This window comes from Lepisosteus platostomus, chromosome 3 (assembly GCF_059453375.1).
Source record: "Lepisosteus platostomus isolate fLepPlt1 chromosome 3, fLepPlt1.hap1, whole genome shotgun sequence".
Classification (NCBI taxonomy): Eukaryota; Metazoa; Chordata; class Actinopteri; order Semionotiformes; family Lepisosteidae; genus Lepisosteus; species Lepisosteus platostomus.
In genome coordinates this window covers 65,842,328-65,866,511 of record NC_142613.1, presented here as the reverse complement: position 1 = coordinate 65,866,511, position 24,184 = coordinate 65,842,328, and the positions used below count along the sequence as shown (strand labels likewise).

At 36.4% G+C, this 24,184-nt stretch overlaps 1 protein-coding gene across 2 annotated transcripts; it reads left to right on the top strand.

The window, feature by feature from the left end:
• Positions 1-1,749: 1,749 nt before the first annotated feature.
• On the top strand, positions 1,750-20,744 carry LOC148675304 (C-C chemokine receptor type 6-like). Of its 2 annotated transcripts, XM_088626498.1 has the most exons (3): positions 1,752-2,087; positions 15,393-15,477; positions 18,254-20,744. In XM_088626498.1, the coding sequence occupies exon 3, from the start codon at positions 18,272-18,274 to the stop codon at positions 19,358-19,360; it is 1,089 nt and encodes a 362-aa protein (XP_088482624.1). In that variant the 5' UTR covers positions 1,752-2,087; positions 15,393-15,477; positions 18,254-18,271; the 3' UTR covers positions 19,361-20,744. The 2 variants fall into 2 exon arrangements, with proteins under 2 accessions (XP_088482625.1, XP_088482624.1); XM_088626499.1 differs by lacking the exon at positions 15,393-15,477 and having other exon boundaries at positions 1,750-2,087.
• Positions 20,745-24,184: the final 3,440 nt, after the last annotated feature.

Below are 24,184 nucleotides of genomic sequence, written 5' to 3'. Positions count from 1 at the left end.
TACCATTTCACTTAAATTGATCCATAATAGATATAAATACATGTCAACTAAATTCCACTGACAAAAGCTTGGATTCTATTTTAGAAAATCTTTCTTCATTACTTTTTTTTTGTGGTGAGCGTATTTAATTGAACAGCAATACCAAAATGGCAGAGCAAAAACATTTGTGATTTTGTTGAAACAATGTGTTCCCAACATAATGGGGTGGGGGTGTCAATTCTGAAAAAAAGTACAAAAGATACAGGTTCACGTTCTACAATACTACCAACTCAGATGTACGCATTAGATGTACGCCAGATAAACAAAAATTACCACAAAAACCACAAAAGGTGTTAGCTTGCCCAGATATCTGAAAAGTGTGAAACGCACAGACCACTTGTCTTACCAGGCTGTGCAAAACCATGCTGTTCGCGTGGCAGGTTTTCAGAGAAGCCCTCACCCCGACCCCTGTGATGTCATTTCACCAAAAACCACACCAGTGCTCGAGAACACTAACTATCACTATCACAGCTTTTCTTGACCCATGTACTTTCTGTAACATGGCACTGATGGGTTTTTTTTTCCCCAGGTATGGGCCTCCGATCTTCAACCACTGTCAACATTAACCAAATTTGAGTTCACTATTTTAAAAACGTTTTATAGTTAAGATTTAACCACTGCATTTCTTATTTGTATAATGAGGTGCAGTCTGCGTGTTACCAGAAACCACGTGAGGGCACCTACGTACAGACACTGGATCTGTTCAATTCAGATTTTTTTTTTAGTAATCATTAACATTAGTATTCTATAAAACATCTACATAGAAATACTGTATATACTGTACACAGTGTAAAATGGAAGGAACATAATTCTTAGACATTTCCCCTGGATATTTGTATTTTGTGTCTGCTGATGAATCCACAGTGCATTAAAAATCAAACCCACCCACCTGCAGTTATCAGGGTAAATGAAACCTTAAAACTATGATGTTGCTTCTTCTACAGTACATGTCTGTGAGAAATTGTGCTCAGTAAGATGTCAAGCTATTTTTTTTTTCAAATTGTACTCAGAAAATAGATGACATGGCAATTTGAATATTTCCAACCACATAACGTGCATTGGTGCTTTTTTTAAAAAAAAGCCGCGTGCTGTTACATCAGCTTTTAATGTGCAAAACAGAAGCTTTAATTTTGTGTCTTTAACTTTTCACATTTTTTTTCACTATGAATGAAAGTCATACATTGTCAGCTATGTTCATGTCAAATTATAAACTTCAGAATACCAATTATAATATTTTGTTGCCAATATAAGTAATTATGTCCTGTTAGAACTCCCAATTATTGTCTTGTAGCAACCTTTAGCTTTTCCATTTTTACTAAACGTTTTTAAATTAAATTTGAAAGCATTTGTTAAACAAAGCAATTTAAAGTCTTTACAAAACATACCATAGTTTTGTTAGACAGCATGATCCAGTGTTTGGACCTTGATTCTAGTATTTCAAGAACTAAGTAATTATAAAGTTAACAATGACACCCAGTGCTTTATGTCACTTAAAATAAGTGTGAATTAACACTCTGTACCTTTCCTTCAGAAAAGTATAGTATTAAGCCAAAAAGCAAGTAATGTAAATTCACCACATTTCTGTGTGTAATAGGGGTTGTGATTCTAAGACTGAAAAAGATCTAGACCCCAGATATAGGACTGAAAAAAAAAGGAAACAGCCCCATAAACAATTTGGTGTAAGAACATTCCCCCCTCCCACAGGTCATTATTCCATAAGTAATAATAAAATCTAAAATGGATATTGAATTGATTTTGGATTTGCCTGATTATCAGTTTGCTACCTTATTTTTTAACAGGAGGAGCTGAAAGTAATTTGTGGTTCTCCAGAGAAGAGAATGAACTGAAGCTCTGCAGATCACAGCTTGTCAGACTTCCTGCTGGCTGAGTGCACATGAAGTACGGACTGTTCCCACATCTTTATTTTCATCAGAAATACAGAAAATATACAATATAATTCCAACAAAATATACAGCATACTTCTTTAATTCAACAACCTGCCTTTGCCCATTTTCTTGAGCAATAAAACAGAAGAAACAAGGCATAAGGTAAGTAAGAATTTTTATACAGATATTATCTAACAATTTGTTGAATGTAAACAAAACTAAATACAAATATATACCAAATATACCAAACAATGGTGAAAAGCTAGATAAGTTGATTTCTTATGGAATATGTACACAACTCCAAAAAAAAAAACACGCAATATATAATACATCATAATAATTTGTACCCCCCCAATAATCATCTTTGTTTGAATTAAATACAGGGTTATTTGGTTTATAAACATTTGAGACATTTTAAAAACTTTACAAACAGTCTCATATCATACTTTTTTTCTTTGTGACAGTTGCTTCTTTTGAATGTGCAACTTTATGTTTTTTTCGTAGTTTTTTTCTTTCCATGTTACCATCTATTTTTCAATTCCCTCTCTCTTTAAAAAATATCTCTATATTATATCTAACAGTCTGCACTTCAATGGGCTGTAATGCAGAATACTGTAATTGCACAACTTGAATAAATACAAACTTTCCAGTTATAAGTGTTTTGTGGGGCCAATGGCTTTTGTGCAATGGGGAGCTATGTGAGTATTTATACAGTAACGACGTCAGAAAATTGAGTTACATCTACACAAATTTGGCACTCTAGGACTCTCAGTATATTGTTGTTTTTAGTCAACATTATAAACTCTTTGGTGATGGTTGGGTGGAATATGAAATACTATTATTGCTTTTCACTTGGGGTTTTGAAAGGACACCACACTGCCAGTTTTAGTAACACCTGCGTTTCTTTTATTCATAACACATTACGAAAACATTACATAAAATTAATTTCCAGTTGTATATGTAAAACTGCATATAATCTGGATCTGTGCACATTTTTCAAAATCTAGCCACTGTAGCACACGTAGCAAATTAAAGAGAAGTGTACAAAAAAGCCTCTGGGGAGGAGCCAATTTCTGTGAGCAGAGATGAAAATGCAGTAGTAAAGAATGAAACCTCAAAAGAGAATTATGTTAATCCCATTACAGACCGTACAGTACATCAAACACTAAACCACAAATGAAGTCTTGCCATGCACTATACAAGACTAGTAGGGAATTCTTTGGAATAACTTCCTGTTGATTCTTAGTTTCCTGGACTTTTCAAATTCAATTCTGATTGACCTGCGTCACAGGTAGAGATTTAAATTAACTGTATCCAGCTGCTTTCTTTCTGGTTCTTTTCAATGCAGATGTATGAGACATTCATTTTGTGACTGTGTCTTTTTTAATGAGAAGTAATTTGGATCACTGGGTTACATACTGCGTGCACATATAACTACAAGTCAAATAAAATCACAGAAGTCAAATGTAATTTGGAAGAGCGGGTGTGTTAAATCGGAAAATAAAAACTAGCCAACATCTGGGAATTTCTATGAGGATGCCTACTGTACAATCTCTGCTAACTAAAAGCACCTCCATTAGAAAGACAAAAACAAAAAGTGGATGCAATATGCAGCCTTCAGACTGCTCACATCTTACACAGGCTACACCATTAGCTAATTCTAGCAAGCTAAAAATAAATATGTAACAAACTAGACCTCTGTTTTGAACAATATTTAAACTGTGTAAGTACCTTTTGTGAATAAACGCTGTGGAAAACACCTAACACACTACTCTTGTTTCTTAATACCAATTTATATTTTAAACACAATTATGGATGCACAGAACCAAAGAGGTGCTTTCTTGAACATTTTTTTCTGTTCACGTAAAAAGCAATACTTACTCATTATGTCATTGCTCTCACTTAATTTATAGAGGGAATATTCATTTTCAGGCCAATCTTTAACTATCCCAGTTGCTCTTTATTTCCCTGTTTTGTCATGTGATGAATAACACGCCTTCAAAGTGAATATGCCATTATTTAATGAAATACTGTAAGTGATGTGTAAGTGATGTGCAGTAAGTACAGCCAAATTACTGTGTGGAAAAAATGCTTTTAAAGTACATTTTTAGGTAGACATTAAATACATTATCGGAGGTTATCTATCATCACCAGATATCCGTGGTTTCTCCACATGTATATAGAAACCGGTTAACAATACTACTTTTAGAATTAAAAGTTGATAGGATATAAGGAAACATTATGAATATTTTAAATTTAGTATTTCTACATTTATTATTGGCAAACACAATCTAATTAAAAAAATAATATCATTATTTTATTGGCAATAATCACCACATTTAAGTTAGTCATTTTTTAGATTTTCACCCAATGTATTACCTACTATATTATAGACTCAACTCTTTTAGTAATCTGATATTGTGCATTAAGGCAAGTCGGTGATATAATCGCAAACAAGCAGAGGTTGTAACTGCTTCTTAAAATACAATACACAATAAGTTTCTTATATTTATTGTCACCAGACAGTGACATTGTACATGTTTGTCTTCAATGAGAATAAGGATCATTTAGAGGGAACAATATTTTGTAATGGTTTCTCAGGAAGCTAGCATTTTTACTGATAACCCAGATCCAACTCTTTATGTGACATCAGACTGGTCATTTCCTTCATTTTGCTTTTGTAATTTAACATCTCAATACAACATTGATAAAAAGTACGGAATTCTTCTCCAAAATCAAAATGCTACTTAGAGGCTGGAATGAGCTGAGCTAACAGTGGTCTCTTTGTGAAAAAGAAAACAGAGGATTTCCCTACAAAATCACCTGTGAGCTTTGCTGGCATAGAGGGAACACCTGCTCCACCACAGAACAGAACTGAAACACTGATTTAAATTGAGGCATAGTAATTATTTCCACTATATTTTCTTCAGACATGGCCGGAAGTTGTATCTGTATTTCAGGTCGGTTTGGGCCGATGTCTTGTTTCTTATAGCATACTCCAGGCCCCTGTTGCCCCCAGATGAATGTAACCAGAATTATATTATTGGCAGAGAAGCTCCAGTTCTCAGGTGCACACAGAGGCAGAGTGAGGAGAAGTGAAACAAGTCAAAGGAGCTCCTTAATGGGAGTATAAACAGTTTTATGTAGAAAGAATTTCAGATTTCTTTTTAGAGTCAAATCAGGGCAGCATGGAGGCACGGCCATTAGTGCTGCTGCCTTACAGGCCCAGGGTCCTAGGTTTAGTAGTGCCTTCAGACACCTGGTTGTGTGATGTGTGCGAGCTCTTTTTTTCATGTAGGTTTGCTCCGGGTGCTCGTCTTTTTTTCAAGAAAGAAAAAAAGCACAGTAAGCGCTTCTATGAAAGTCCCACAATGACCCACTTATCAAGTGAAAAATGCCTTCCTGCTGTCGGTATGTTGCGGCAACACCTCTTGGGAACTTGCTAGCACCAGAGTCTCTTGCGCAATAATTTTAAGTTTTGTGTAGAGTACAACATGCACAACCATAATACAGCAAACTAATTTACAGGAGATCCAAGTAAGAGTGTCTTTGGTGGAGGGGATCCCCATTACCTGTAAAGCGCTTTGAGTGGAGTGTCCAGAAAAGCGCTATATAAGTGTAAGCAATTATTAATTATTATTATTATTATTTTCAAACACTACAGTAGAACTCTACTGTAGTGATTGACAACTTGATTGCATGGCAATACAAGGATCAAATAATCAGACCTCATTTGATTTCCTTCCTGGTGACATAGAAGGACAGCACTGTCTTCATACTCATTTGTTCTCATCTGCGTGATACAAAATACTGACAGTTATGAGGTGGAGACCCTACTCTCCAGGCTCATCTCCCACAGAACATTTATAAAATGATCCAGCAGAACGCGTGGAATCTAGTGCTCAGATACCAGTGAACAGGCACATGCCTATCCAGATTCTGCGAGAGGAATGGGAACCAATTCAAGCAATCTGGATTGCTTCTAATGACTAATATTAATTAGCATAATGGAAACTGCATTGAACAGCTTTTAGGAAAACCAAAAATCCAGCCAATAGTGTTGATAAACATATGTATAGGTTTTCATATGAATTTTCAGATGAACTATTTAAAGCCAAACCACTATGTTATACAGGTTTTCCAAATACAAGCTGATCATGAAAAAACAGAAGAGCAAGTCACAGCTAGTACATACAGTACAGATCTCCATTTTTTTTAAAGGATTTAGTTATTTTGCACTGTTTACAACAACTGAACCACACATGGAACGTTGTCTAGTCCTTACAGATGTTGTATAAGCTACATTGCATTGTAGCTGTCAGAGGACAAAAACTGATTTATCACATGGATGAACTTCAGATGAGACAATCTGGGCAAAGTATCAATAAAAAATCTACAGGATTTGCTTTTTCTTGCTATAATAGGGATTATGGGTGTTTTGAGAAAACTATTACAATGGGTTATAATTCAAAAGCAACAATCCTCTTAAGAACAATTTCTTTGTCATAGTTTTTCCATATTTTATTCATGTGTTTGTTATGTAAATTGCCGAATAGGATTCCAAAATGATTGTTTTTTGTAAGAGAGTCAAGATATTAAATAATACAGAATAGTTATCATCATAAAATATAGCTTTACTAAAATTACTTTAAAGCCTCTTTTAATTTCATCAGCAAAGGAAATGCAGTATACAGTAAGAGCAACTCAGCATTGGCACATTAAGAGCACTGATGCAAACATACTTCTTCAAACTTCAAACATACTACAACAAAGCTTTTGGTTTGTCTTGTCAAGTTAATTTCTGGTCATCATTTCATTCTTGTTGATTGATTTCCTTCACATAAGGCTGCTTTGGTCTTTTTAATAAACGTGCTGTAGTTCACATGGTCTTGAATTGTTTTTACTTTTTACAGTTTTAAGAAAATAATCTTTAAGGCATTTGTGAAGACAGGACAATCAATATTCTACATGTTTAGCTCATATAAAAGTTCCTTAGAAAGAATAATACTTTTATGGGGTTTTAGTTTCCTTTTTAAGATATCCAAAGGTAGCCAACAGATTACAGTTGTTTCACACTCATAAAGATTAAGCTGAGATGTGATTGAGATCTCAAGTAAAGCTGTAATTCTTAACTGATCCTTTGTTAGAGTCATTAGATACCTGAAAAGTTTTGCATACTAGGACCTTGAAAGTTTCACTGAAGAACTTTTGACTGTCTCTCTAGTGCATATTTTGTCTCACAACATAATCCGAGGGTTTAGGTGTCACACACTTCTTTAAAAGAATGTAGAACTCATGATCTTATCTAAACAAGGTTGATCTGGAAGTGTGTTTAATTAAGCAAGTAACAAAGAGGGATGTTGGTTTGTTTAATTATTTAGAAACTAAAATCCATTTAACTAAAAATAATTTAGGCTCAGGGATTAAACTATAACATTTTTGGCCCATAAAGATGTTCAGTTGGAGCATCTAAATTTTGATTAAAATATTCACTTTTCAAAATTTGTTTATATAAATTGTTATTCAAGAAAATAGAACATTCACTGAAGGGGAGGGAATACAGTACTTTTTCAAGTCCCTGTGGCTGGATTATGAATGGTCATAAAGATCAACTGAAGCATTTTATGATTGCAACAGAAAAAGCTAATTTTTTAAAAGAAATAAATAAAAATAAGTATTTTTCCCCTAAAGATATCCATAAAAGTAGCATAGTGTTCTAATCTGCTAACTTTACAGCTAAGTGAAGTGTCCATTTATAATACTACAATAAATGCATTAATGCAATGGAACATGATTTGAGTTTTGTCAAAGTTGCTTGTTGAGTTCTTTTTCATGTAGAGATATATAGTGGAGGGCAAAGATCTGGTTAAACTTCAAATGACTTCCCACATTTTGAAAAAAAAAACACAGCAAATCTGTCCCGATAGCACCAAATCACACAAAGAGATCAAATGAGCCAATCTTTGACTCATAATACCACAGGCTCTTTCTGTTTTGCTCATACTGTATACATATACAGGTCCTGTTTCAGCATACTGTATGTCCCCTTCCCAAAAACATACATTTCACCCGCCATATGTGGAAAAGGACAATGAAATTGCTTAATATCAGAATTTTAGTTTGAAGACACATAAGAACAAAACATCTGATCAAAAAACATTTAATACCACACATTCTCGCTGGTCTATACTTAACGGTGAAGGTGCCTTTTCACCCTGGTATCTGATCTAAATCATTGAAAACAGAATATGTCAAATTAGCATCTCATTTGCATTTAACATTGGAAAATGCAGGGTACAGTCAAATGCTGTACTCTAAAGTATCAAAGGGAGTGCATCTGCTTTGCAGCTCACTCCTTACACAACAGACAGAGGATAGAGGAACACAGAGGACATTTTAGATAGCAATTTGGGACATTGCCATGGACAATTAAATTAAAGGTACTGTATAAAGAATAAAATGGAGGGCTGTGAATCCTTATTCTAGAAGGCAATATTTTTTCAGAATGTTGTTTGTGCCTGGTTTCACTCAGGGGAATCTCTTTAGCCTTTATCAGTGGTTTCTAATGTGTCACTAGGCCCAGACATTTGATTTTCCAGCTTTCGACAGAACAAGTGCTGCTATTGACACTTAATTAGGAAGTCTTTGTGCATCTAACCACCATTTTACCATGTGGCTCTGTGAGTGTGTTTTAGGTGTAATTGTTCATGCTTAGTCATGGGTAAAGAAGTGATACTTTTAAAACAGGAACAAAAATATGAAATTAATTTCTTTAAAATGTATCCCATTTTTCTGAATGAGATTTTTTATGTTAAAAAATGAGCTTGGAAATACTAACGCAAATGTTGTGTTTAATGAAATATTACCAAACGACTTCAATGGGATTTTCTAGTGACTCAAAATACTTCTTTTGTTGACTACAGTATACAGTATGAAACATTTTAATTTTACAAATCCAAAATTTTCAAAAGATTTCATACTCATTCACCATTCGTTGTAAAAGAAATTCTATGCCCACTATGTGAACAGAACTACCTTTAACAACAGTATATACATATTTTACATTTACATTGTTACTCACTGTTTTCATTTGTACTCAAAGGGGAATTCACAGATACATAATTTTAGCAAGGTGGGCTAACAGACCCATTACCATAATTAAAATCATTACGATTATAACAATACATTTCCCGATCACTCTCCGTATTTATTTGTGTACTGCAGCAAGTACAAAAACTGCAAGAGTGATGGGACACTGAATTCTTTCCCACAAATGCTTTTGAGAAAATGAGAACATTGAGATGGAGAACAACATACATTCCAGAAATGTATTTTAATAATTTGTTTTCTTTTTGACGTATTAAAATACGTTACTGTTTGTCCCTTCAGGATGAGAACACCATATTTTTCTCAGGTAACACAAACAATCCTAATATTTTATGAAGTGTGGTATATCATTAATGAATTGTATCATAATATACATGCAATAGGTTTATTCCACGCTGAAAAGAGAAGAAAGAAAATACGTTTCGGCTGTTGAGCCATGAAGAAAACGTTGTGTTTTCTTTCTTCTCTTTTCAGCATGGAATAAACCTATTACTTGTTCCTTTGCAGCCTACGCATGCTGACGCAGCTACCCACTTGAACTACTTCATAATATACCTCTGACAATGTACTTCGTTTTAAACATTGTAAAAATTTCAACATAACCTCTTGCCATTTTCTTGTTTGCAGCAAATAATGTATGTGTAGTTTACCTTAGACTCATTTAGATTATCTTACCTTAGTATTCCATCTGTACTCACTACAGTCTCATGTCAAGATCAAGACTTAGTCTAAAGCCATTGAAAGCTGCTATATGTCAGTTCCATGATACCATGTGATAAAGGCACTGTACAAATAAGCCTCTGTTATTACAGAGATATCACTGTTCATTGCTGTAGTATATATTTATAGCTTTATAATTCTATTAAGCGCATCAGTAACTCAGAGGAAAAATGCATGTGCCCATGTCTACAACAGCTAGTTCTCAGTGCATTTTCAGTCAGTTGTTGGGAAAGCTTCCTGTTTCTAAATCCACTGTTGTAATGTCTAAGCATGTCTGTGAGCAAGTGAAGTCCTTATCAGCATTTGCTGCAGCCATACAAATCTTGGAGGCTCACAGCTTCTTTCCCACTTCGAACCTTAGCACTGCTTATACCATCTGTAGACAGAACAGGTTAACCACTGCTTCCTGTTTACAGGTTCAATTGTTAATATCAGGATGCTGCCATGACAACGTTGTCTCATAATAACATACTGTACATAGCTAATTGATCCACTTGAGTACAAATACAGTAATTGAAACACAGTAAATAAATGAAACACAAAACCTTAAAAGTTTAACACAAACATTACAGAAGCTGGTATGTAACAATCAGTACATTGCACTCTCAGAGAACAAGTTCATCTCTGAAGCCCAGATGTCACGGGTTCAGGCCTGGGCTATATTATTAGATGAATATGATATGAATTAACCAACTAGTGACACACTACTGCCCGTCCACCACCTTGGCTGGGTGGGTGTTTGTTGTCGTGGGGTTCTCCGTTTGCTGTGCAATAGTGACTCTTGGTGCCTATACTGAAGCTCAGCAGGTGTGAGCCTGGTCAGTACCTGGATGGGAGACCTCCTGGGAAAAACTAAGGTTGCTGCTGGAAGAGGTGTTAGTGGGGCCAGCAGGGGGCTCTCACCCTGCGGTCCATGTGGGTCCTAATACCCCAGTATAGTGACGGGGACACTATACTGTAAACAGGCACCGTCCTTAGGATGAGACGTAAAACCGAGGTCCTGACTCTCTGTGGTCATTAAAAATCCCAGGGCGTTTCTCGAAAAGAGTAGGGGTGTAACCCCGGCGTCCTGGCCAAATTTCCCATTGGCCCTTACCAATCATGGCCTCCTAATTATCCCCATCTATGAACTGGCTTCATTACTCTGCTCTCCTCCCCACTGATAACTGATGTGTGGTGAGTGTACTGGTGCACTATGGCTGTCGTCGCATCATCTAGGTGGGGCTGCACATTGGTGGTGGTGGAGAGGAGTCCCCATTACCTGTAAAGCGCTTTGAGTGGAGTGTCCAGAAAAGCACTATATAAGTGTAAGCAATTATTATTAATTATACACTTTTCATGATGCTGGCAAGAGACACACCAGGTGACGTGTCCAGTGACGACTCTTCCACAAGGCACTGCATCAGATTAAATAAATATAATTTTTCTATATTGGACTAGAGCATGCACATGCCATATTTTCTCCTCTTCTTTATAATGGGCTTTAATGAGCTTTGGGGGATATTCAGTGCCTTGAAAATTTTCATGCTTTTGGGGGGGGTCAGAACTCTTATGTCCTCTCTTCCGTGTTACATTTTGAAACCGAATTTGTAAGATGATCCAAGGATAAAATGTGTTTTGAAGCAAATAGCTAAACATTAGCAATCATACTGTTACTGGTCAGAAAATACATTCATTTATAGTGGTGGTTATACAGTAGCACCTCTGGTCAACACCCATAGCATATGTGAAGTTAAATTAATTACAAAAATAACATAACAAAAGGCCACTGGTTTTAAAAAGATAAAACGTGAAAACCAATTCAGAAATGATTAAATATTTGAATAAAATGTGATTGATCTCAGACATATTACTTATGAATTTCAGTTTCAGAAATTGTTTTTTCCCAAGCTTAATTTAAAGAAATTGCAATGGGGAAAACGAAATGTCCTTGGCATTCTGGTGATGAGCCCAGGCAAACCTGGATAAATGAGAAACTTGTTAAGAAGAATGTCAAGTGCCTTTCTGCCATGTTTCTGTAAGCTGCAGAAAGTTTAGTTTCATTAGGTGTCTCTCAGAAGACATCTGCCCTGTTGGGACAACACAGTCTGGAACTGAAGCACTTCAACACTGCAGGAAGGACCCTGTGGTCCCTCCAATGAGATAACATCAGGCTGTCACTTACCATGTTAGGCAAATGACAATTCTCTGGCTTTGAAGCTTGTTTTTCTGTTTTTTAAAAAGAAAGTGGGTCATATTTTCATGTCTTAGTCAAACCCATCTTGTGACACGAGGGGCTGAGCGCTACAGTATATGTCTCAGTATGTATCAGAGCATTGCATAACCTATTTCTTTGCAAGTTTCCTTTGCTTTGCCATAAAGAAATGGAAACACAATAGCTTTTAAGCGAATGGAACTTACTTTGTATAGTGAAATACAGTAGTTGCTTCCCTTTTCTTCAAAATAACAGCAGCAATAATAATAATAATATTGCTTTGAGAGTAAATACAGTCAAGAAACAATATAGTAAAAGCTAAAGTCTTCACTCTCACATAGGGGGTCTGCTGTGTATTTTGCTTTTAATATTTTATAGTAATAGCAGTATTACTAATAATTATACATTCTGTTTTTAAGTTTGTGTATATTTACTGGTTAACATCGTGAAATGTTTCTTAAAAAGGGGGTCCCTGGCCAAAAAAAGGTTAACAACTCCTGAGTTAGAGGATCCTCAATTTATTTCCTGTATGCAATAGTATGCAAACTGTTTCTATATGCAAACTGTATGTATACATCACTCTGCTGACCTAGAATGTCAGTCCAATTTTGGATTTGAAATGTGAGAAAAGCAATCACCCAGGCAACAGATCTGGTTTGGGTATCTAGACTCATAACTGGAAGATTGTGAACCTAAATCTTTGGTGGGACGCTGCTCTTATACCTTCAGCAAAGTACTTCATTCACATTGCTACAATAAAATGCTCTGCTCTACGAATGCTTTAAACTTTAAACCAAAGTCATTTTGGTTTAAAGCATCAGGCAAATAAATAAAAAGTAATAACAACAAAAGTATAAGAAAACACCTACAGTATGTCTGCAGTTTATAATGAATACCACTTTAAGTATGTATCAAAAACTCTCTTAAAGTGATCAGCTTTTTCATCAGTTGTGTAGGATTAATATACTGTACAGTATGTCCTGATGGTATCCAGGTAGCAACCACAGCCCAGGACTCAAACTCAAAGCTTCATTCTCAGGTTTAGTGTAGTGTGACAAAAATTCAGGCAATTAATAATATTTAAAAAACAGTCTATTAATACTTCTGGAGCCAGTCATTCTTTCTAGAATGTTCACTAAGCATGGAGCTTGGAGCACAGCAGAAAATGAGAAAGCCTGTTGATACATTTTCTCAGCCAATCACATTGTGCCATTTAGATGGACCGCCTATATTGGGCCATAACTCACCTCTCTCTAAAATGATCTCACACTCTCCATTTTATCACACAAAACGCTCTTACATTAATTAGTTTTACCTCTCACATACACATAAAATGCACTCACATTCACTAGTTTTGTCTCTCACGTTCACATTGTGAAGGAGTGTTTTATGTGTATGTGCGTGGTAAAACTAGTGAATGTGAGAGCATTTTGTGTGTATGTGAGAGGTAAAGTTTGAATAATGGCCTAAAAGGAACCTCATAACTGTCTGCTGTTGTCTGCTTACGTGCCTCCAAACATTTTGTCTGGAAGAGGAACAAAGAAAGAGCATGATATAGAAAATAGGTTTCATTTTAAGAAACAAGCAGTGTGTTAAGTTAAGGAAAGAAAAATAAATAAAATAGTAACAGTTAAGACAATTGTTTGTGAAATGCCACTACAAAGCCATACAAAACAAAGAGTTCCAAGAAATGACAGGTTGGTTATATAAAAGAAAGTCTTAGGAACTTCATGTGTAAAGCATCACTTTTAAAGGAGTATGCAAAACAAATTCTCAATTAACTCAGTGTGACAAATACACACAATACACAACCTGGCCTCAATAGATTCCGATCTCCACTTTGGGTTATGTTAACAAAATGATGTCATCCAATCAGTCCAGATGAAGTGTCTAAATTCTGCAAAATATCTGGTTATTTGTATATATATGTATCTCAGGTTGAGCAGCTACAGTACAGTACCTGGGTCAATCTACTCTCTTTCGTGCCATTGCATGTACTTGTCAGTTATGAAAACCCCTATACACTATTCCACTTGTACTGTATATCTAACACCGGTAATTATGACTTTGCAAACATATTGTTAATTATTACACACAATTCAAATGAAAGAAAACATTAACATGAAAACATTAATACTGTAAGCTTAGGTCCTGTTATTGTTGTTTTATTCAATTGACTAGTTTGAACTATTTTGAGTTGTGTGGAGTTCTCTGATTCAATTGGCGGATACTGTAGGTTCACGTTAACTTGACTTTCTGGGGTTTCTGATTGGTTGCGAGGAGAGCGTGACTGACGAAAAAAAAGGAAGATCAGGAAGAGAGGGAGCAAGAACACGGAATTGGAAACGTGGCTGTTCAGTAACAAATTGTCAAAAATAACGTCCGTCTCCATCCAGTACAGCACAGTGTTTAACCACCATTGCAGGAACCCTACAGTTAAACTACTCTTTTTCTCATTTTAATAAAAAGTAAGAAAAAAGCCATTGACATCTAGGCTTTTTTGGAAAATGGGTTAATAATTGCTTAGTGATTGTGCTAGTAGCATTTCAGGCAAATCAATGTGAACAATGTTTTGCACTAAAGACATTTGCGCAAAATTGTTGCAAAACTCTGGAAAAACAGAAGAAAATGTTTTTTTTTTCCCCAGCACAGGGTGATGAGTCAGAATAAATTAAAATTTGAAGTTCTAAATGGAAGAAATATAATATCTAGTGGAAATTCCAATAGTAAAGCTTTGACTAGAGTTTATGGGTACGTTCCAGTTCAGAACAAATGAAAATCCAGTTAAGACTAGTTTATTGAAGTATTATTTTTAAATGCAGTTTACTATACTGGTAATTCTTATATTATCAGTAGGAGTTAACTGGTGAGAATTTAAACCAGTTTATATCAGGACGTACAGTACCAATTTGGACCTTAGATTGGACATTAGAAACACAACTGCACAATTGCTGGATCCAATTGGAATTTCCTGTGTTGTAACAGACAAATAAGTTCTGGACCCCAAGATGAAGTTTAAACAACTGAGTTTATTGCATGCAAGGAACAATAAGATCAAATAATTGTTCAGAGATATAGATACAAAGCTCCAGTATATATAGCAAACTTCAGCCGTTTCTGACGCAAATTGTTACTATGGTAATGGTGGGAGGTCACCTGTGTTCGGACATTCTCCAGACCTTGAACACTCTGCACGGCTGGTCTCTTCTGCCCATGGTTCGGGAGTCTCTAGCTCGCACTTGAAATCTCTTATCAGTTAACTCCTGTCCCTGCCATAACTCAAAAGAGCTTAAGCATGGAATGTTTTGTACCAAAAGAAGTCTTTGTGCAGAAAGGAATTAGTTAACCCTTTTTTCACATCTTATATCTTTCTTCACCTCTAAGGTTTGGATATTCTATTAAAGACATGACATAATCCTATAAATATTTATTTTTCTTTTTACCAGATTTTGTTCAATCATCAGCGTTGTCACGGTGACCTCTCAAGACCCAGAACCACCTTTGCGATACCAATTTACACATTGAAATCAGGTAGGAGCAGGTCTTTCTCACTCTTTACATTAAGAATATGTCCACATCCCAAACTCAAACTTTTACCACTATCTTCAGAAGTTCATTTAGAGAGAACAAACATGTGGCCCAATTTTGAGCTCTCTCCCTAACAGTGACAAGAAAAAAGGCTCACAAATCTAAGGCCACATGCAAGTCTTCATACAATGCAAGACTTAAATGCAATGCAATCTTTCCAAAAACAATCCTACACATTTGTCTTTTTATTTCTTTTAGAAATCTCTTTAGCAGGGCAATACATTAACTGACCCGAATATGGACACACAATTGTTGACATGGCTCGATGTCATTTACAGGAATTGAATTTGTTTTGGAAGAGCATCTTTGTTAAGTCACTTTCTCTTTGCTTAACTTTGTTGTCATCCTCTTGTGATGTGGTAACATTATATCCTCCTGCTGGTCACTCTTCTCGGTTTCGATTATCTCCCTTCATTTATGAGGATGTTTCCTTCTTCAAGTTCACAAGTTCAAGTTCATGTTTATTTGTTATTCCAGACATATACAAATATGCAGTGGAACAAAATATCGTTCTTCCTGGTCCACGGTGCAATTACAGACAGGACACTGACACAGACGCGTGTAGACGGGACACGTATAGTGCAAATTACTAAGGCAGTGTACACAGGATATACAGTACACATAGTGCAATTTGACTATCACAGAATAGTACAAAGAATACATCATACAATATACACTAAACACTGGGGGAATGTAATCCCTGTTTCTGGAATTGGAGTGGGTGCAAGTAGATTCCAGGGTGTTGAGGAGCCTGACAGCCTGTAGGAAAAAGCTGTTACAGAGTCTGGTGGAGCTAGCCCACTAAATGGTGGTGATTTGGTCATGGTTCATCTGTCTTCAATGGCTTTGTTTGTTAAGTGGGAGTAAACACATGATATACAGTCTAGAGTGTCTAGGTAGAGTATGCATATAATGAATGAAGCCTGTGAATAGTGACATCTGATATTGTTTTGGAGGCGCTTGAATTTCTAACAGATGTGCTATGGTGTTGAATCCACTTGAGCATTTTACTTGTTCTTTGGGACTGTTTGTAGAATCCAGTTTTCCTTGTAATACTAGAGTACCTTGAGAAAAGATTGAGTGCAGGTAGTCCACCCCAATCTCCCAATGTGATTTAGTGCAGTTAAGTACCTAGGATCAAGTGTGACCCCTTATGCTATTCTAAATCCTTACTGTATGTTGATTTCTTTAGAATGTTGCAAACCCTGTAGTCTTGGTGAATCCTACAATATGTAGAACTTGGTAATAAGAATCCAGCAATCACTTCTAAGAATATTATCTCTAAGTGTATATCCAGTTTGCTTGAAATGCACCATGCACACAAAAGGCTCCAAATGGCTCTGTTGGTCGAGCATGAGACGCATAATCTCAGGGGAGTGGGTTTGTGTCCCACGTCGGGCACCAGGTCCTCCATGTTGGAGGTTGGGCACAAGGCTGACAACCCTGTCACGTAAAAAAACAATGTTACGGACACAGCAACAGGATGTTGCTGCCCCTTCATGCTGGAAGGCATAACAGGCAAACATCCACATCCATCCACCGTGCACACAGATGGTCCAATGGAGTGTGAGCATCTGAGGGAAAATATTGATATTTGGTACCTCGAAATGCATCTTGAGCATGGGCAAAGAAATGATTTGGTGTTGATACACTTAATATCTTGTGGATGCCCTTAAATGGAAGTCTATAAGGTTGCTGTCATGTGATCTAGCTACCATGACACTCATGCATTCCTGGTCAGTCAGGATTAATAATGTGGGACATGTTGCATGAAAGCAATGTCATCGTTTTATTGGAATTTGATGATGAATGACTGTTCCTACCGTAAACCTATAATATAATTCAATTGCAATGCTAAATTTGTGCAACTCGTGTAGACCAGGTACTAAAAACATTAATGGACCTACTATATATGTTGTTTTGAACCCAGAGTTCACAGCCATCATTGGAAATTATAGTGAAATTACACAATTGCAGATTAACATGACATGATGTGCGACTAGCATTCATCATTGAGTCATAGAGAAGTGCATGGATTACTGGCACACAGAAGGACATGACGGAAGACTTAATACTCCACATTTAGTACTTTTTTAAAATTGTATAATGTTAGCATGCCCAGTTGGGTTGGGCAGCCAGTTGACCTTGGACCCCTAGAGGTTTTTTTCTTCTTACAGAGGAGTTTTTGGTTCCTCTCCTCCATTGTCTTCTGGCTTTTTTTCTTTCTGTATTGTAATGTCATGTACTGCCACACAGCTTCGTTAAGTGCCTTGGGGCAACCTTGTTGTTAAAGGCACTATATAAAAATAAATTGAATTGAAACATTGTTAAAGAGCTCCTAGTGTCTTAATGAAAATTGTATGAATCTTACTGTATAATACTTTAAACCTTTTTTTAATCATCCAATACAGATATATTTCAAGAATTGTATTTTATTCATATATAGAATGCTATTTTAAGGATCATTAATTACATAAAATGTATAATGTATAAAAATAAATAAATCTCCAATACCAGAAACAGAGGATTAAACATTGAAGTGACATGCCATTGATACTGCTAGATGAAAATGGATTTTTTGTGGAATTTTCTTCTCAAGGTTAATTAATTTTCCATTATTTTTCTTTTATACTTTATATGTTACATGTGTCAAGTAAAAGAAACAAAAAACTTTGCAAGGTTTCATGACTAAAGTTATATGATTTCTGTTTTCTCACAGGGGGTCACCGTTGAAAAAATGACATCTGAGCCATATACCACAACATCTTTTGACTACAGTGATATCGTTTTTCCTTGTGACCACAAAGAAGCTCGTGACTTGCACTCAGATATCATAGTTTATGTGAATTCGATAATATGTGTATTAGGCCTGTTGGGCAACACATTGGTTATTGTTACTTATGCCTTTTACAAGAAACCAAAGTCCATGACTGATGTTTATCTGCTCAATGTGGCAATAGCAGACATTTTATTTGTCATTGCACTTCCTCTAATAATATACAATGAACAGTATCAGTGGCATATGGGCAAGTGGGCATGCAAGCTGCTGAGGGGCATCTACAGCATTAACTTGTACAGTGGGATGTTACTGCTTGCCTGTATCAGCACTGACCGCTACATTGCCATTGTGCAAGCCAGAAGGTCTTTCAGGCTTCGATCGACAACACTGGTCTACAGTCACATCATCTGCGCAGCTGTCTGGATGGTTGCAATAACTGTATCGACACCTACTTTCATATATTATGACAAATATGACATTCATGTGGGCGATGGTGATGACATACCGGTCTGTGAAAACAGGTTTGACAGCAATGATACGGCAGTGCTGATGAAGACACTGATGCCAAGCATGCAGATCTCAATTGGCTTCTTCTTTCCATTACTTATCATGGTTTTCTGTTACTCGAGCATCATTGTCACTCTGCTGCAGGCAAAGAACTTCCAGAGACACAAGGCTGTGCGAGTTGTCATGGCCGTAGTGGTGGTCTTTATTGTCTGCCATCTGCCTTACAACATCATGCTCCTCATCCACACGGTGGTGAAATTTAAAACAGACCAGAAGTGCGACACAGAAATAGAGAGGTCGAAGATTACAACTGTGTTGCAGTGCCTGGCTTATTTCCACTGTTGTCTCAACCCTCTGCTGTATGCCTTTATTGGGGTGAAGTTCAGGAACCACTTCAGGAAGATCATGCAGGACTTGTGGTGTTTGGGCAAAAGATACATTTCTGTCCGACGCACCTCTCGGTTCACATCAGAGGTCTTTATTTCCAGGAAATCTAGCGAAGTTTCCAATGCTGAAAATGCTTCCTCTTTTACAATGTGAAATTAGCATTTTATTGTTAGTTGTGAGCATAGCTAGACCTCCAATACACATACTGTATAATCTCAATAAGCCTGAATACCTGCTTGTTATTCTTTCAACGAAAAGGGCAAATGAATATCCAAATATGCCGCCTTGTGCTACTTCTTAAATCTGATCCACACTGCACATTTTTGCTACAGCAGCACAGTAGCCGTCTGGTAGCACAGTCTCTAGATGAGAAAGACAAGATACAAATGAAAAAAACAGAAAACCTTTGAAGAAATACACACACAAAAAAGTCTGTCAGCAAGGCAAAAGTAATGTTCACACAAATTTGATTTCAAAGTTTATATTAAACACTGCATAAAGTTATGGTATTTTATTACCCTTGAAATTTGACCTTTGTGTGAAATTAAGAATTGTCCACATTCAGCAAAAGGGCAAAACTATTATGAAGGCCCACAAAGGAAATATGTAAAAAGTATTGTGTAAAGTAATGGCAGATGTTGTTTACTTCCATCCTCAAACTCTTGTAAATTCTTATATATGTAAATATACAGTTGATTTGTACTTTTGTAAACAAAGCTTTCATGCTTTTGACAATGTTTACACTGTGTAGTACATTTGTCAGCTATTTGTATATTTCTTGTTATTGTAAATTTTCATATTAAGTTTGAAAGACATGGTAACAAGCTTGAATTTATTCCAGCAACATAAGAATATAGTCTCTTTGTTTCATGTATTCAACATAATGTTCATATAGCAAAAAGTACTTTGTAAGTGCTTTTGAGGGTCAATAACAAATATGAGATATTGTGGGTAATTTTCTGATCTGTTATGTGTCCACACTTTTAAATTTTCATACCAGATAATGTTGGAAGAACACCTTTCTGGGCCTGGTCTTTAAAGTTAATAGGTACAGTATGTGATCACAGCCCTATGTACAGTAGGTATGAATTTCTCAAGGGTGAACTTTAATCATTACTTAAAAACTGAGTGGTACACATCTACTGGAAAGCCTGTCAATGGCCTAGCTATGATTCCTTCAGAAGCTGCATGAACCCCAAGCCAATAACAGGAATCAAAAAGCTAAAGCCGGATTAAAATAATCTGACCATTTGCATGCCATCTGAAATCTGTCATGATGGCCACTGTGTTTCAGAAGCAGAGCTTTATGACATGACCCTAAAGCATATGCATACATCAGTGCATTCTTTGTAAATATCAAAGTTTTTCTTCATGAATGTACGGAATGTTCTGTGAGTTTGCTGTAGCCGGTAAGAGACAAATGTTCAAAAGGATAACCTGTATACCAAATTCTATACCAAATGGTCATAAATACCTGCATAGAAAACGTGTTTTCAATGTTTCTTTTATTCAAATAAAAAATGGTATGTTTTAAAAATACTGGTTTGTCCATGTTTGTAATGTGTCTCACAGATTATACAGTTATCCAAATCCAAAACTAAGTATTTCGGAAGGCCTAAATGGAAGGATAAACATGACTTCACACAGACAAGGCCTACACATGTAAAAGTAACACATCCTTACGATAATGAGGCCCCCCAACTATTCTACTATCCCTAATTAAAACCTAAACTTTAAACTGAACTCAAATTCTGAAGATGACTCTATTAACTGAATTCCCACTCCCATATGGCACATTTTTACATACAAGAATCCAAATATGCACATTGCCAGTGCAATTAACACAATTAACCATTAAGCGAGTTGTTAGAGACTTGAACAATCCACGTCTTCTAGGCCAGTGGTTCTCAAACTGTGGTACGCACATATTTCAGCTTCTAAATGAATTTATCGAAGAGAATGGCATTAACTGGATAAAACGCATCGGAGTTTGTACAGACGGTGCTAGAGCGATGACAAGCCGAAACAGTGGTGTAGTTGCACGAATTAGAGAGGTTGCTCCAGATATGAACTAATTAATTCACACCTGCTTCGCTCAACTAAACAGGCTCACCTCTCTCACTGAAATGGTGCTTTTTTATTGTTTATTTTTCATTGTTGTTGTTCCTGTTGTCATTCTGTAAAATGCTTTGAGAAGCCACCTTTAAAGGCGCTATATCAAATAAAGTTTATTATAATATTTATTATATGTGTATGTGAGTGTGTGCGCACATGGGCGCTCATGTTGGTCATTGAGATTTTCTGGGGTTCCTATGAGAAGATGGTACTTGGTGGTACTTGGATGCTTTGGTTTGATCAGGGGTGGTTTGAGAACAACTGTTCTAGGCCATCTTCAAGGCGACCTCTAGTGGTGGTTCCTCCGTTACTGCAACCATTCACAGACTCGCCTTCCATATACTGCATTGCAGTTATAATGTTAATAACTTTTATTTACAAAGCACCTTTCCAAACCCAAGGACGCTGTACACCTTGAATAAAGTTCTTAAAAAGTTGGAGATAACAAGTCAAGATAAAAAGTTCAATAAAGGTAAATAAAAAACAAAACAAAATAATACAAAACAACTTTTCAAAAGTTGACTGTAGGCAATCAGACATACTGTAGACCTTGGTAAAAAGGTAAGTTTAGATTTGAAGAGAGTTACAGAAGTTGTCTCCCGTAAAGTCTGAGGAAGGTCATTCCACAACACTGGAACAGCGACTTAAGAGGCAGGGTCACTAAAAAAGTCAGTGTTTTAGTCCTGGGGACAGTGCGAAGAGGACCGGCCTCAACTGAGCAGAGCCTACGGGGGGAACATGGAACACATTACAGATGTATGATAGAGCCAGATTGTTTAGAGGCTTGAAAGTCAGCAACAAGATCTTGTATTGAGTCTGTGACTTTATAGGCAACCAGTGTAGAGACTTAAGTGGAGGAGTAATATGCTGCCAGGGTCTGGTGTGAGAGAGTAGTCCAGCTGCAGAGTTTTGAACACATTGCAACTTGTTGAGAAGAGTTAGGGAGCCCATAGGGTAAAGAATTTGTGAAGTCAAGCCTCGATGTTATAAAGGAACAAGTAATAGGTTTATTCCATGCTGAAAAGAGAAGAAAGAAAACACAATATTTTGGCCACGGAGCCTTCTTCAGGTGAAGAAGGCTCCACGGCCGAAACGTTGTTTTCTTTCTTCTCTTTTCAGCATGGAATAAACCTATTACTTGTTCCTTTGCAGCCTATGCATCCTGACGCAGCTAGCCACCTGAACTACTACTTGATGTTATAAATGCATGGATCAGGCACTCAGCATCGGACATTGATAAAAATTGCCCTATAACCAGCAATATTTCTAAAGTGAAAGAAAGATGTCTTAATCAAATTTTTCACATGTGGCTCAAAAGATGGGAGAGGATCCAGTGTGACTCCCAGATTCCTGACTATGGCTGACACATGAATAGGGATGCCATCCACCATTACTGTGAAACCGTAAAGTTTATCTGAGATTTGCTGCCCACCAAAAAATTTAGGTTTTGTCACTATTTATCTCCAGAGAATTTGATGTCAACCAGAGTTTGATGTCACACAAACAAGAGATAAGTGAGGAAGGGGGCAGACCAGAGGGGGAAGAAGTTTTAATATAAATCTGAGTATCATCTGCATAACACTGATACTGAAGACCATGTTTGCATATAATTTGGCTGAGAGGTAGCATATAAATAATAAAAAGTAAAGGGCCCAAGACTGAACCCTGAGGCACACTGTGATTGATTGGGGACCAAGGGAGACAAAATGCTGCCTGCCAGTCAGATAAGAACAAAACCAGTTAAAGACAGTACCACTGATAAACAAGTATTTCTGCAAGCAATTAAGCAACACTGAATGATTTGCTGTATCAAAGGCAGTACTAAGATCGAGGAGCAAAAGGATATTTATAGCCCCCAGTTATAACTCTCTTCACACTGGGCTCAAGTGGCCATTGTACAGTAAATTGCTTGGGTTTTATAATAGTTTAATAATAAAATCATTTGTGTTGGGCCCAGTTATCCTCATATCAGTCTTTGAAGGCCTTTGTATTGCTCCTATTGCATAAAATATTGTCATATATTGCCTATATTTGCAAGTGATATAAGGATAAAAAATGAAAAAGGCTACTTTCACCCCTCTAATCTCATTAAAATAAATGCATTAATCATGAAACTTTAGAGAAATAACTTTTTCATGTTGTTTACAAAACAAAAATGAAGACTAAAATTAACTTGAAATAAGTTAGTGTATGAAAATTAGAAGTTCATTAAAAAAGCCTATATAAAATCTTGTTTTAAGTTGAAAGAAGAGCCAACTCAGCAATACATTTTGAATATGACAGATGAATAGACCCTGTTTCAACCAAATATTCCAGCTGGTAAATGCTTTTCCAATTGCATATTGAAAATGTTGAGAAGGAAAGTAGTTAAGCTATTAAAATTAAAATAGTTACAAATTATAACAGAAATGTTGAATTTATTCTGTCAACAGGAAATTAAGTATGGAAATACATATAGAGATACATAAAGAGTTTGGACTGAAGTGTATAGGAAGCTAAATCAAAACGTCTATCAGTGACCTTAGTTAATTAAGTCTTGGGCATACGATCAACAATCCAGAAAGACACAAGATCAGATCAGATCAAGACAGAAGAAAGAAGAGAGGAAGGAAGGAAAGGTCAGACCACGAGAGAGAGAGGAGCCAGTCAAAAAGCCCCGAAAAGATCAGATCGGAGCTACTTATTTGAACCTTTCTAAAGAGAGCTTGCTATTCTGGGTTTTTAGGGAACTTGGACTTCCTGAGTGAAAAATACCTAAGTTAAAAAGGGCCTTTCCTGCTTGTTGGGTGCGTTTTAAGAATAGGGAGACAGGCTCACAGTTTTTTGTGGCATCCATGTTTTCAGAGAGAGAGATTTAACTGC

Bases quoted from the DNA above. Each gene is read 5' to 3' on its own strand.
- LOC148675304 (XM_088626499.1), top strand. From the start codon at position 18,272: ATGACATCTGAGCCATATACCACAACATCTTTTGACTACAGTGATATC.